This window comes from Dendroctonus ponderosae, unplaced genomic scaffold, assembly GCF_020466585.1.
Source record: "Dendroctonus ponderosae isolate FM_Combo_2020 unplaced genomic scaffold, Dpon_F_20191213v2 Dpon_F_20191213_8, whole genome shotgun sequence".
NCBI classification, from domain to species: Eukaryota; Metazoa; Arthropoda; class Insecta; order Coleoptera; family Curculionidae; genus Dendroctonus; species Dendroctonus ponderosae.
The window spans coordinates 3,784,280-3,800,493 of record NW_026019016.1 but is presented as its reverse complement, the minus strand read 5'-3'; the positions used below and the strand labels follow the sequence as shown (position 1 = coordinate 3,800,493).

At 34.2% G+C, this 16,214-nt stretch overlaps 1 protein-coding gene across 8 annotated transcripts in view; it reads right to left on the bottom strand.

The window, feature by feature from the left end:
* LOC109546464 (hepatic leukemia factor) overlaps positions 1–16,214 on the bottom strand; it is a 70,853-nt gene that overhangs the window by 5,859 nt on the left and 48,780 nt on the right. For 6 of the 8 annotated variants that reach the window (XM_019917435.2, XM_019917437.2, XM_048668836.1 and 3 more), the window contains 2 exons: positions 1,108–1,283; positions 872–1,049 (listed from right to left, as the gene is read on the bottom strand). In XM_019917435.2, the coding sequence (XP_019772994.1) occupies positions 872–1,049; positions 1,108–1,283 (354 nt within the window). Of the gene's footprint in view, positions 1–871; positions 1,050–1,107; positions 1,284–1,389; positions 1,580–15,865; positions 15,903–16,214 lie in introns of those variants that run through there. The other 2 variants (XM_019917436.2, XM_019917434.2) reach the window with 2 other exon arrangements.

Here is a 16,214-nt window from a genome sequence, read left to right as displayed (position 1 = left end):
TTAATTCTAAAGCTGGATCCGCCCCTGGCCAGAACTAAAGTTTAAGCAGCAGGTTGCGTATTTATTCAGAGGCAGATTTAAGAACATAATTGGTTAATTCATCCTTTGAAGATGGTAATGATTTTGCTTTTGCTTGCATGAAGAGAAGTAGAGGAATGCAAAATATTTAGCAGAAAATCTATTTTTTCGCAGTAGATAAAGCAAATGGAGATGTAAAGACTGCAAAAAGTCCAATTGAGTAAACCAGTATTTAATTAATGAGAAATGTAAATAGATAAATAAAAGTCTAGCAGAGTCTGCATAAAATAATAACTTCAATAAAATTGTTTGCCGAAAAACCTCTGGAACGAGTATACATACAAAAATTATACTTCAATCAGCAAATTTAAGATTATTAATTAAGTGAAAAATTAAATGAGGGCTTCGAGCTATTTAAATGTTTTAACTGAATTATTCGTGATCTTACATAATACGTTTTTCGTTCTCCAAAAGTCGACTTAAGAAACGTATTATATCTCAATAAAGTGACAGCACAGATTCTATAAGTCTATGAAAATGATATTCTAGACGGCAAATGAATTGAACAAAATTAGCATTTTGCATTTGTAAATGAATGTAATGTAGAACTTAATTATTGGCCATTAAAAGTAGCAAATTATTCTTTTACTCAAAAGACATAAGAACACGAATAACGCTGCTGCTGCTCAATTTATATTAATTAAGTTTCGTATACGAGGAAGTTAAAGAACTCATAGATGCTTCTTGAAGTATAATTTTAAAAGCTGTTTTTCCTTTCGTCAAAACTTCCGACTCTATTTGACTAAAAAAAGTGTCAACAGTGCAATAAGAAGTACATTGTGGGTGGACTTACTTGAATCTGCCGGAGAAGGGGGGTTAATAGTGTCCGGACTCATACAGTCACTCGGACTAGGGGATCTTTCTCGTTTAGGAAGAGGGTGGGAGCCCGCAAGGGGCCCTAAAGCCGCGTGCGTTCCTAGTCCATCCATTGACACTCCATTTTCCGAAAGGAACTCATCGAGATCCACATACTGAAAAATTAAAAAGCAAAATAATTCCATTTGGAGTTCATTATTTATGTAAAAATACCTTCAGGTCTGTTTCATATGACTTATCCCATAAGTTGGGTCCCAAAAAGGCCGTCTGCGCCTCCACAGTGTTCCAGAGTTCGCCGTCGTCCTTTTTTTCGTCCCCAAGAATGGCTCCTGCCAGTTCTTTAATGGTGGAATGGCCATGGCCATTATGGTGTGAAGGCTTACTGTTACCTGCAAAAAAAATGCGATATTTAAGACCAGTTATCCATTAGAATTCCCTTCAGAGAGCGTTCGCGACATTCATCAAACGAATGATATAAATTAAGCAAAACAGTACCTGCAGTTATCCCTTGATTGGATTTTGCCATCTTGTTAAACATCTCCATATAATAGTTATAATACTTAAGGTATTCATGCGAGTACATGGTATTGGAATTATTAATGGCGAACATTTTTTTCAAACTATGATAAACTGATCATCACGCGTTCAAATTTGGAAGCGAAATGCCCAGAAGTGTACTGATTATACGGGGCAATCGCAACAGGTTGGCACGCACAGGAAAAATGTTGTTATTTCTAACAAATGGTTGTGCGAACAAGAAATTTCGGTTTAAAGCGAAGCGTCTCTGTCTAATATAAACAAATACAACAGGCTTTTTGAATTTGCTCAGTTGGAAAACCGGATTTTTATTTTTAAATCGTGCTTACTTATTGTTCGTATTAAATCAAATTGGTGCAATTATCTTCAGATATCTAGTTTCAATGAGCAAAAGGGCAATGCGTCATTACTCATAATTGTTCGGAAAATCCAGAATCTTTCTAGTAGAAATGCAACATTGGTTAAAGCAAATAAATGCATTTTTTAAAAACGCTCATTTGCCAATCAACACGTTTAAGAGAAATTTGGATTGATATTGAGCCATAAAACTATGCATACCATTTCAAAAATGCTATCAAAAAGGCACGTAGTCAACAATTTGTTAGCGACTGACACAAAATTATTGCAAAAATCGTTTCGTGCATAACGTCTATATTCCCACTTTTATTCCATTTAAACATGCATACTTACGAGCCTGAATTACTCAAAATAAGACACATCATTTGTGGTTTAGTCGTAAAATTAACGATTTCGGAGAAAAAAATTGCCAGTACAAAATAATTGACATATGATGGTAAATTGCAAAGTTACTCAACCTAGCCACTAATTGTGTGTAAAAAAACAAGCATCGTTTTTTTGCCTCTAAAAGTGCTAATTTTATGGAAGCTTCTAAGAAATCTTTTTGTTTCGAACTAATTTTTAAAGAAAATAGTATTATTAAAGAAAAAGTCACGAAAGAAGCAAAATTCAAGCAAGGAAATATAGTAAACTATTAATAAAAAACGACCACAAATATTTTAAGAAGGGTTATTCAAATCATTCTTCTGCCGATTTAAAATCACTCCACGAATGTTTAAATAAAATTGTTTACCGCATAGAAGTACAATTTTTTTAAAAATCTGCTATGTATATGTTGAAATATTTGAATAAAATGTATTAAAATACATAAACAACGTTTCCAAGGTTTACTAAATAATTCGTTATATGTTATAGTGGCGAACGAACAACTTTGGGCTTGAATATATAGGACGATTTCCTAGTAGATGGCAATGAAACGGTGCATTTAATAGCTAAGATGTACTTTAATTAGAAAATAAATTAAACTGAACAATCAGAATACATTAATTTCCGGTATTAATCAAGTTATAAAAGAATTAAACTTTTACAAAAGACATATAATCGCACGTGATGCTTTAAAAAAAGTAGATAATTGTGAAGAATAAGTACATAACTGGAATTAAGAACTTAACGATAGTTCGTCGTAATCTTTGAATTTTAAGAGTATTTTATTCTTTTAGCTGAATATTTGAATATTCAATATACAGTCTGCCGAAGTATCCGAGATCGTACCGAGAAGTATCTGAGTTTCTATTCCAACTTCCGACCGGTTGAATTGACCAGCAATTCAAACTCCATATTTATTTCATAAACTGTTAAGAATTCAGGAAAAGCGCACAACCAGTTTTGCCTAAAATTGTCATAAAATTCATCTCGAAGTATCTCGAATACCTGTATTAATGGATAGACACTGTATGGTAGATGGACTGTATGATACGACATGATATTTATGCAGAATAGGTATATAATATATACATCAATAATGTTGAAAAAAAAGATAAAATATTCACGTTAAACAATCTAAATACTTTCAATGCCTTTGAAGACAAACGCGTTGACATTTCCGTCCCATCCTACCTAAAACAAACCTTGGCAATTATCTGCAAGCTTCTTGTGATTTACTAAAGGCGTTTGACCCGGCTTCCCAATACGGAGGCAGTAAGAGCTCATATACAATTCAAATGCGAACACTAAAATTGATTACTGACATTGACTCACTCGACATATTTGCAGTTAATCTTGACTCTAATAAATAACTTGCAAGGTAATAGTTTAAATTAAATAAAGTTTTTCGCAAAACGCAAACGTCATGCATATATGCATTAAATCGCGCTGTGAAAAAATGTAAATATTTCCATGCGAACAAAAATCCATTAAATTTAAATAAAATGGTATAATTAATGCAACATTCGATTGCTCGGAAAAAGTGCGATAATTGTTATTAATTTACGTCTGTATCAAATTGCTGAAATACGATACAGAAAAAGTGTCATTGAGACCGCGATTTGCCATTTGAGAGGCTGATTTACGTCGGCTTGTCCATGACAATGGAAACACAGTTGCATTTATGTAAATTGTATTCGGATTATTATCGTTTTTGCTGTCGGGTTCATAGAAAACTGTCTTAAATTAACTATGTTTGAAAGCACATCTCATTACAAGCGAGTGATGTACAACATGTGTGTTGAACAAAATTTTAGAATATACAATTTTACATTCAAAAGTTGAATTTTTTAATGAAAAATTGTCCTCATCAGTTAGTGAACTAAAATTCTTATTACTCGCTGTCTAAGTGAACATTTCAGAATATATAAACCGAATAAAAAAGTTAATGTAACGTTTAATCAATAAGATGAGCAAATGGGCATATAACGTATAAACCAACAAACTAATGTATTTTTATGATGCGGAAAGAAGAATTAAAAGAGATAAATTTTGAAATTTTCTTAAACAGGCTTTTATTTTAGAACCAACATCTTAAATATTGTTTATACTGAAAGAATTAAACAAAATACAAAAAATACGTTGACTTAGGTAAGGTGCAGGCACATAACATGTTTAATTTAATCCTGTGTAATATCATCATTTCAGACGACAATCCTCATCGAGAAATTATTTAAGAAAAGAAGATTTAGAATAGAAAGTGATAATACATTTTTATTAACACAGAAATATTATCCAAAAACATTGACCAAAATTTTAGGCAAATTCGTCTGCACTGTTTTGATTTTCGATTCTTCAGTTCTTGCATGACATTAGGTGGGCAACAACTAGTTGATTTCCAAATGGCCCCATAAGAAAAGCCTAAGGAGTAAGATCTGGAAGCCTTGCTGTCCATTCTATTGCAGAGCCGCTGGTTCAACGGCTCTCTTAGTGAAAAAACGAATTAAACTGGAGCTTCATCTGGCAGCAAATTGAGACTTCCTTCATCAAGAAGGAAGGCTCAATATTCTTCCATGCGTTCTCCAATGATTGAATGATAAATTTTTGTATCAGATTTTCTAGAAGATGAACAAGCGGCAGTCACAGTGTTCATCACAAGTTTTCAGACGATTTTCTCCCGAAATGTTGGTCAATCTTCAAGGACTTCTTGGTCAATACATACTTTCCTAATACGAATAACAGCGGAGATTTCCTACGAAAGACGAAAGGCAATAAATTACCAGATATTTCGCCCATTAACATTTCTGTCGTAATATGTACTTTTATGTTTTAAATCCTGAATCGACCATCCAATGTTTCTCACTCGTAAATCATTGGATAAAGGATTTTATTCTGATTAAAACTATGTATATCACTCAGTGGGGGGCTGTTTGCTCAGTGGACATGTCATAGAAGTTCCTCTAGAACAATATGTTTAATTCCCAAAAGTTTCCGTTTGTTTTCAAATGAAAACCCTGTATATTTAAATAAGTCCATAATACTTAATGGTTGCTTGCTTCCTATTTGCTACTTTCTCTTCCTGTGCACAGAAGGTAATTCAAATTAGACTGGTACTGTGAAATTAGTGTTGGCATATCTGAGTTTCCCATATTTGCGGAATAATTATTATTGCTAAATGGTCCATTTTTCGGAGCAAAAACTCGGATTTTCCACCATCATCGATTTTAAATGAGGGCGGTATTTGGACTATGTTTTACAATAAAACCATTGAACAGTTGGTCGAAAGCTCTTTGTCCTTGGTCGAAAACTCTTGTCATGTTTTTGGCAAATAATATATGCCATCTGACCAATATCAGGCAAATTAAAAATTTAAGTCGTGTTCGTTTTTTTATTTCGTCAATATTCTTACGTAATCGAGCGCCTTATTTGTATGCAACAGCTGCCCAAAACTCCGGTTATTTTGTCGGCTGTTCTCTTCTTCTGCGATCACTAAGACAGATGAAGGAAAAAAACCACATGTCTAGTTGTAGGTCTACAAAAAGGCCTTGAAATTTAGCCCCAGCTGTAGCAGGAACAGTGGATTCATGTTTGCATATCGAATTAATCACCGGCAATTATTTGGTAACTGGCCTGTGCAAACTTAACATTCTTTAAAGCTCTAAAAGCGCTCTCGTGTTTGATGCAACCAATGGTAATTTGTGAGCATCGAACTGATTAATATTCCCGTTACTGACCAGAAACGAATGATTTCCAACGGCTTCTAATTAGAAGTAGTAGTTAACCTTTTCCAATAAACTTTTAAAAACTTATAAATTTTATTACCACTGGATGTAAAGGAGTGTGAAACGTGATTTTCGAATTAGAATAATTACTGCAAGTCCATACTCGATTAATAATGCGTTTTCAGTTATTAGCTATTAAAATGAATGGCTATTTATAAAACGAACATAAATAATTGGACACCAGTTTTTCAATCGGTCTATGATTATTTACCGGTAATTAACTGCCTTATACACACTAGGGCTTTGTGCAAATTATTATAGTTAATAGACTTAGCAATTTTTTAAACAGCATATCAGATCGGTCCTGAAAAATGGAAAACATGTGACTTAACTTTCATCTTTTCGGTATCTAAATCAATTTCTTCCACAAGAACGTCTTTGCCACAGTCTTCTTGACCTTTACCTCAATGTGGGCGGCAGAAGTATATGTCCAGCACGACTTTTACTTCCTTATTGCCATTGTAGGAACGTTTAACATTATAGCAACCATAAAATATCGTTGCGCGCATCAAAAGCGTATTTATGGACTCACTTTCAACATCTACATTGTTATGGTACTGAACCATACATGTATCTTTGTGGTGTAGATCTTCCAGCTTTCTCTTGAGCGAATTTAAGAGAGCAAGTAACTAAATTGGGCATAATTACTAATACATTTCTTCTGCATTGGCCACTTTTTTATGTTAAATTCCTTCAAAACTTGAGTGTGTACTAAATTTACTCGATTTCTTCAAAAATTAGATCAGCGATCAGTGCAGACTGTGTCCTTGTCAATAAATAGTTGAATAAATGATCATTAGTAAATGACAGAAAAAAATAATTGTATTAGACCCTTTTTGCGAAATCATCCTTTACATTTGGATAGTTCCGAAACCACAGTTTGCAGGAAAACCGAAAGTACCTGTTAAGCTTGAAAGGTACCAACACAGAGGCGATTTTTTTCCTCATTTTATTGTTCTTTTATCATAATTATTCCAACCAGCAATAAATAGTAACCTTGTAAATAAACACATTTTGTTGCACAAATCGATCTAAACTTGACCTTGGCGAATTTAATAGTCACTTTGTTATTTCCACACAGAATGCCGTATACATTTTACTCTGAAACGAATCCAACAGACAAACCAAGCGTTTGAATTGGATGAGAATGATGGTGTTCACGTGAATACGATTTTTATACGCAAACAAGGAATCAAATTAGTTTTTCTGTCTTCAGTGTGCCAAATCAGGTCTTCAACAGTTAATAAATTTACACATAAATGGATTCAATATTTATAAATGTAAAAATTATGTTGCTTAATTGGCAATATATTAAAGACTTTTTTTTTTTATTTGAAATCTATGGGTGGAAAGAGACAGTTTGTTGCGTGTGTCTATTAGAAAAGGACACAACAGGCGAATCACAACTCTTGGATTAAAAGGGGCGTGTCCTTGAGAAAAATTAGTAAATAATATGCTTACTCTTACAAGGACACGCTTTTATACTTGCCTTCTTCCACTGATACATTCACCAACCGCAAACGAAATTTTTGAAACACCAAATTAATTTTTTAACAAAGCTGCGATGGTTTTTCCGTTGAATAATTGCGTGCTTTATCCAATTTTTAATTTCAAATTATGAATTGTCAGCGTATAAACTTAAAAGTCGATTTACACCAAACAATGAAGCAAATAAATAAAATATTGGCTAAACCAGATGAAGAACAATCGCCAAGCCAATGTCCTCTGAGCTATTCAATTGGCAATATTGAATATTTTGCGACTAAAATGGGCAAAAACTGTCTATTTCACGCCTGCATAAAAGAAGGCGACCAATCAGTTTCCGGACGATTTCACAAGGAAGTGCATTTCAACGCCGTTACATCATCTTCGAATAGTTCTGCAGTACGACCGATCTACTCTAGTGGTCTACTAACTTAGTAGCGTGGTAAAGTTCCTTTTCCGCGTTTCCTTATTCGCTGATTAACATTCATTTTATGCAGATTGACTAGCAGTTGCATAACTCGGTTTGATAGCATTTCGCCAGAATTTCCATTTAGAAAAAATAATTAAGTCGAACAAGGTATTTTTGAACAACATAGAACATCAGTCGATGAAAAATGGAAGATCGCCTGGTTCCGGTAGAATGCCAAAAGAACTAATCAAAAGTGAATGACACTGGTTAAATGAATACTTATTCCACTTAAGTGAACAATTCTTTAAGGCAAAAGAAAATATCCAAACAATGGAAGATATTCTACATCAGATCCGCATATAAAAAAGTAGCAAAAAAGATCTGGGTAATTATAGGGGACTCCGTGCCAACAGTAGTAGTAGACTCTTTGAGAAGATAAATACAAATAAGCGATAGGAATGTGTGGAACAAATAATTAGGGAAAATCAACACGGTTTCTGGTGGCAGATGATGCACTGATTATTCAGCAATTGACGAAAAAACGAACAGCAAGCTGTGAGGAAAAGCGTATGACCTTTGGAAATCGCATAAGATTCGGTACCCAGGAAGAAAATGTGACTAGTTCTAGAACAATTTCATATAGACTAAGGAATCATCAATGGCTTAGAAGCTGTGGGGGAATGGATATACCAATTGAAGACTTCTATTTACACTAAGTTTCGCAGATGACCAGGTAATTTTTGCCCAGGATTCGTATGATATGGATTTTATGTTCCAGAGGTTAGACCAACAATATAACAACTGGGGGTTAAAAATTAACACCTCCAAAACAGAATATATGGTAACAAATTTCCTCCTACGGAAGAGAATTGTGGACAATGAATGAAACGAAAAATAAATACGGTAGATATGGACTATCTGCGGCGCAGGGAAGGAAAATCTAAATTGCAAAGAATCAGAAATGAGGACATAAGACGAAGAGTAGATGCACAAGAAAGAGTTCTGGGCAGGATAGAAAGGAGAGGATTAAGATGGTTTGAACAGATGATGAGGATGAATGAACAAAGATTACCTCTAAGGAGGCGACTAGGTGTTTAAACCCGATATACATACATTAAAAACAGTATAAGCTTGACAGGATTAGCAGATTCTTTTGGGGTGGTATTAGGGGAAAGCTCCCAGCAAGAACTCAAAAGGCTGCTTAATGATTTACGTTTGCCCGTTTTTTACATGGACATTTTCCACTGTAACCGTGAGAAGTGTTGAATGCGACAACAAATGGCAGAAATGAAAAATTGATTGCCGTACCGTTCAATAACGATAAGAAGTTAATTTGAGTCAGTAAATCATAAGACGTGCGAAGTTTGAAAGATAAAATCGAAAGAAGTAGTGCACCCGGCCAAATGTGTGCACCTTGTAAACGGCGAGATAATTGCTTGAAGAAGGAATTGTTGAATGGGGGTTTAATCCTCTAACCCATGGAACGAAACGAGCAGCTAGAGTGATGGGTAATGAGTCTTAAGATATACCCACAAAGGGTGCATCATATTGTGACAAACTGCGTAAGGTGTATGAAAATTGACAATATTTCCTAAGTAATTTAGTCCCTTATTCAATGGTTTCGCAATCAGCCAAGTAGCTCATTTGACTCTGAGATCTGAGTAAAAAGGTGGCATCTTGTATGAAAGAAAGTTTCCGTTTTTCCCTAAACGTGTGACGTTTTGTGTCATAGTTTCACTTCGTGACGATTTTTTTATTCTCTCTAATGGTTCAATTAATTATCTTCTTTCAATATTTCCTCAGTTGTGTTCACTCCATAAATATGTTAATTAATTCTCTATACCGTGGTGTAGAGATGAGCGCGAAAGCTCAATTTGTTCTGTAGAAATCAGCAAGAATTGTACCTTTTCGTCTCAATTTCAAATTTCGCGTCGTTTTGTTCTTCTTCTCTTATTGAATGGGGTTTTTATTTCTCTACTCACTGTAAGGAAAATGAGCGCTGTCGATCGAATGGTTCTTTATATATGATCAAACATTAAATAAACACGATATTTAGTTTTTTGCATGAAAATTCCCAGTATTTTCCATCTTATGTTTCGCTCCATAAATGTGTTATTTAATTTAAATCACACGTTCATATACGTTCAATTTGCTCCTGCAAAAGGAGCGAAAAGATGGCTTTATCTCTAAAATGATGGTCGTATTTTGCACCTTTTTGTTGACTACTTATTACAATTATTTGAGTGAACACTGTCTATATCTCCGAACACAAGTTTTACGTCGTTTCTGAAATTTCCTGACGTATTCGTTACGTTACATAATATGAAGATTATTTTTTCTTGGCACGCTATGGACAAATATTTGGGTGAAAAGTGAAAACGACCCAATACCATGTCAGACTAGAATGTTTATATGATGAATGAAATTTAACACGGTGAAGACGTAAAGTTGGAAGATATTGAGTTAAAGGTGTAAAAGTCACGTTAAAAAATCCATCAACCTTTAAGCCTTTAATTTTTTATGGTCAAGAGTTGACTAAAATGTTCTAAACCTGAACACTTTGCCACTTTTCTCCAAGATTAGTACTATAAATCAATTTCAAATTAGATTTTTTGCCTTAATATTGAAATTGCCGGTGAAAAAAATTTAAAAAGCAAAAATAAAAATTCCCATTTCCCCCGCACTAGAGATCTTACTTAAACGGAAATTTACACTTTTAACAATGGTTTTGCACTCTTCCCTTAGTCCTATACAAATACTGAACTATTTATTTTTATAAATTTATATAAATACTGAATTATCATTTTATCTTAAAAAGTGAGCAGCAATATGTAAACAGGTTTATAATTCTACTAAGATCTCACATACATTCCGACTAGTTTTGGCAGGCTGATGTACAAAAAATTATCAAATAATAACTGAAAACTATAGAGTGGTCTGGCAAAAACACACTTTTGCGTCATACTAAAAACTCTGTTTGAGAAAATCGGGCTTCGGAGAAGCAGAATTTGATTCGATCTAACGCATAAATCTAAATAATAGAACGACTAGCGATTCAAATTAACGCGTCGAAATTTTTTAACGCACACTTTCACCTGATCAATTTGGAATTTTACCATCAGATTTATGATGCGGAAATATGCTAAAATCGATGTAAAAGTAATAAAAATAGTGTAATTTTTGGAAAACAGTACACACTATATAAGTACAGTGAAGCGTTTAAATGTCTTTAGAACTAACATAACTTTAGCGCTTATTTCAGTGCGAACTACTTGAGCGTCTACAAGTAAATAAATTTTATGTTCAAATCACTTGATGATCGCGAAATTCGGCTAATGATCTTTTCTGATCTAATCCTGATGAATTTTGGTTAACAGCCCGAGAAGCAATGCTGAATAATCGGGAAAAAAATTAAGGAGCTGATTCTATCAAAGCCGTCATAAAACACCCGTAAAAGGCAAAAAGTCGAGTCATTATCATCATTACTAATAATAATTTATCCAGTAAAAATAAATAACTTTCACTCGGTAATCATTATGCCATTAAGTTGCGTAACCACATGTCCATCTGCTGTCGGCGACATGACGATTACTTTTCGAATTTCTTGGCGAATTAGTGAGATGAATTACAATACAAAGGTGCTAGGGTGTAATGAGTTAATAACACACATTGGGGTAATATTTCATGGTTTTTTTTGGTCCGAATAATCGATCGTATACTGCGGAAAAATGATAATTGAAGGACGGAATGTGCGAACTTCTGGGAGGGTCTTTGAGGAATTCCAAAAATGACTTAATAGTGCCCAAGATGGACAGTCAACGTGCCTCACTAAACGCTTGCATTTAATTAAGGATATTTAGCGAGTCGGTTACTGGCCAGTCATCTAAAAGAAACGATCGATTCTGAAAGTGAGTTTCGACATTTGATTGCCAACAGTCCGGTTTGCCACAATCCAAAACAAATAAAAACGAATTTCATGAAAGTAGGAGAGTCGGCCTCGTCAGTAGGTCAGCGCGCTTACCGCCGAAGAAAGTGAAATTTCATAACTTCCTCGAGTTGGGTTTGTTTTCGTTTTGCAATTTTTAATGAACCCATAATTTCAGTGTGAATATTTCATTTCGTCGCCATACCGGGTGATTCAAAATTTGTGCTAATCTTTGTATTGAGACTCACTTGTAGAGGTAGAGAGGTTTTTGTGCATCAAGTTAAAATCAATGTAAACCTCGAAATGGGAAAAATTGACTAACACTTACTTGAAAACCGCATTTTTGCTTAAAATCCCAAATTGATAATGGTTTATATTTAGAGGCCCCCAAAACATACAACAATTGTATTCGCAGCAAAACCATCATCTTTGTGGCCAACTACACATTGAAAAAACCATCAAGCCTATGTATTTAATCTTGATAAAGGCAATTGATTCCGGCAGGCAAAATCTATTAGTATTGCAAATGTAATAAAATTGCAGTCATCACTTTTTCATGTTCTTTCCTTTCCCGACGTTTATAGCAAAAACCACAGCATTTACTTCATGCAGATAATGTTTACCCTTTGTTAAGAACTGCAATGTTACCTCTAAATCACTTCCCATATAAATCTCAAACCGACAAAACTCGGCTGGCTAAGACTAAACAAAGAGATAAAGGCTTGGACACCCCTATTAAAAATTCCCAACAAGGTTGCTAATTGATCAAACAATTCACCATTTCCCAGTCCTATTCCACATTTTATACAAAAAACATTATCCTGCTGGCCTATTAGCGATTCAAAGCGAATGCAAAGCGTATGCAAAGCTCTAAAGCATTGGTAGTTTTTCGATTCGATTGTGGTAGTCAAGGTTGCAAGCCTACAAAGAATGCTCCCTGGTACATGTGTAATTATGCATAGTTGTGGTTTTGGTTTGATTGTTGATCCATTGGGATGCGTGAGATGGTATGGATGTGTCATCTCCCTACTGGAAGAGTTTACATGTAAGCTCAACCAAAGGTTCAGCAGTGGGAGTTGTGTTCACTCACATCTGATTTAGAAATATTTTGTTTTCTCAAATTGCCACAGGTTACTACTATCTAGTGTCTACTATCGTATAATTAAACCTACAGTCTAATTGTTAGCCCGGAAGCGTAGAACGAACTCAGCGCCTAACAGTCTAAGCTATTTAATTGATTAAGTTTTGGTCAACTTTTTCAAACCTTTTTATCCCAAATTTTAAATAAATTACTTACCAGAGAAAATGTTTAATTAGTATGGAGTAAATACTCAAGAACAACAAAATACCTAGTATTTCTACAGGGTGTTTCTTAAGTTCGTGAAAATTTCTCGAAAGCCTCAGGATAGGTCAAAATAACACGGTTTGTTCATTTGAAAGATTTTTTTAACGTTCCCTTGATAATCGCAGTATCGGACTTACGTTTAATTTACGTTTCAAGTCCTAACTTTTAGGCAACTCAGTAGGTATACTACAATGATTTTTTTAACGAAATATATTTCGAAAAAATAGTCATAATCTGATGTGCAATCCTATCTTAAAACTCGTAAACGAACGCAGGGACGGGCTGCCCCAAACTCATAATCAGTTTAAACTTTAACAGAAGTTATTAGTTTCAACTGCAAATAACATTTCTCGAAACTCTGGAGACTTTGAGGGTTACACAAATAGGTACCTTCGTTTATTTTTGTTTATTCAGTTTTAAATACTCTGTAGGAATTCACGTAAACCGAAATGGAGTAAAAATACGTTTGCTTTAGTAAATGTTCATCATTCTTTAATAGAAAAAATTGAATTAACATCATTTACATGTATCTAAGTATGGTAGTTTAAAATGATTATGTGCATGGACCAGTCTGTTCCTAACTTCTTTTAATATCTTTAGCATCGGTTTGTGAATCAGATTATGATTCTTTTTTGGCAACACATTTTGCCAAAAAATCTTTATAATATACAGTTGTTGAAAACTTAAAACTCGAAACGTAAAATTTGAGGCCCGATATTTTCGTTAGGGGGACGTTAAGAATTTTTTTCATTTAAACAAACCGTATTACCTGGACTTCCCCTGTATCCTCTCGAGAGATTGTCACGGACTTAAGAGACACTTTGTATATACTTAGGTGTTAATGTAATATTTTGCATATTTTATGACTTTTTGACTATTTTATTTTTTATACAAAATTTAATTATCACATAAAAATATTGGAGAATAGTCCCCTACATCATTAGCCACCAAAACTTACAAAAATGAGCATTGCATTCAAAGCAGTAGTTTAATTCATTAGAAAACTCTTGGCCGCGTGTCATAAAGTACAACACGATTGTTTTGAAAACTCAAACAACTAAAATTGCTGTCAATTCTGTACCGATCTCATCACAGGGAGGCGACACATTAAATTCTTCTGAGCCGAAATAAGCGAACATTATAGCTCACATCGAGCGGCTTTTGTAAGATTTGAGTTTTTAGTCGACGAAATCTTCCCTATTATAAACTCGAATGCCTTATCTATGGATGTTCGATAGCTCCTTGCGTCGTAAACAATCTCTTGAGTTCGTAAAATACTCCTGAAAGAAGTTAATTTGCTGCCGAAAATAGCATAGCAAAGTACAAATAGCTGTAAATTCCTCAAATGCCTTGATAGCTCCGATCTCAAAAGTCTGTACCTACTGATTCATACAAATTAAATGTTCAATTAATACAAATAAGTTGAACTCTCAATTGAATAAAGGAATCGAAGGCACATTTAGCACGTGCAATCTTAAACTATGGCAGAGATAAATTGGGAAATTAATGGAGAGAAAATTTGAAATTGTTTGTGGAAAGATCCATAGAAAAATACCGGAAAATTTTCCATACACCATTAATTATCTAGATCAGCAAAACTAATTGGAACTGGGCTTCGAAACACGGAATAATAATCATTAATTTGAAATGTGAAATCTGGTCAAGGAACAGTCCAGGTTGACATCTAAAAATAATTTACCATTATTATTTAATTATTTTTTTATGTTCAAATGAATACTTGACGCGCATAAACAATGAATAAACACACTTGATGCACTGCGGCAATTGTTCAAATAGGAAAATTGCAATATATTTTAATAGCTCCTCGGGAGACTTAAAGTAAAACCTGCATTGCCTAACTGATATAATAACTCTTTGCCATTTAAATCAATTAAATGACACCTAGCTCATTCATTATTTGCGCATTGTCGAGATAATAGATAAATTACCACCTGCTCGATATCCTTAAATAGGACCAACATAGCGCATACGAACCAAAGTTTCCTCTTTAATCTGTCCACGCCTAATTGAGAAAACTAATTGATCAATAATTTATTTTAACGGCTTTTAAAATGTATTTAATTGACGTATGGAAAAGGGAACACAGTCACCGATTAATATAGTAGCCGATTCATTGATAAGATAGGGACAAGCGCTTAATGCAATTTAGAGACCATTCTTCCTTGAGGTGCTTTAATTGGAACTTTCACTCACTGAGTTCCTTAATACATGTTAGTGTTGCGTGATCGTCACGTTGAGACATACAAAAGCCCTTTTAGCTTATCGTTTTAAAGCCAAAAAAAATGAAGAATCGAATTAAATTCCCTTAATTCTAGGCGATTCTCTAACATGCTAGATTAACCGAACAATGGCACTGAGCTTCTTAAGAGTCAATTCAAGTTCTTATCAAGAGGAAATACAAGTAGCTTCGAATAAATCTATGAAATAGAGCTTTCCAAGGAAAGTTTAACCAGACAGGCGTCTACTTGTAGTGAAAGAAACTCATGAAACAATCAAGCAGGTTGTAAATCCTATTTATTGCTTATACAGTAATGTGTGCAGAAAAGCTTGCAATTAGACGGTTAAATTTTCCACGGCACATTGCCGGACATGTGACCAAACAAACATGTTGAAAGCTTAAGGTCAAAATATTGCTAAATATAAAGGATAGTCAAAAGGAATGTATATTCTATTTATACGCAAGAGTGTTGTATCTGCGACGTATGCATGTAGGTAACTAGTATTATTATGATGGTTTATTTACTTACAAAACCTTATTAGGTGACCGTGTGCGGGGGAACATACCTGGAACAAAGAATAATGGATGTATAAAAATCGATTTTCCATCAAAAATAGTTATTGTCAATATACAAACGCATTTTTCGTACTCAAACGAGCATTAGTTTATTTTGGCGTGGTGTAACCTTCAGCCTCCTATTTATTCGTGTAATTTCACCGATTCAGTTGACAAAGTTCCAGGCGTGTTGTTTAAATAATATGCCATTATTTTGTTAGAAAAAAATCGCCGGACGGTACACCCAGAAACAAGGTACTACCCAGCAACTAACCATTTGCTGAATAGTGAATAAGTAATGCGATTACCATAGTCAATTACTT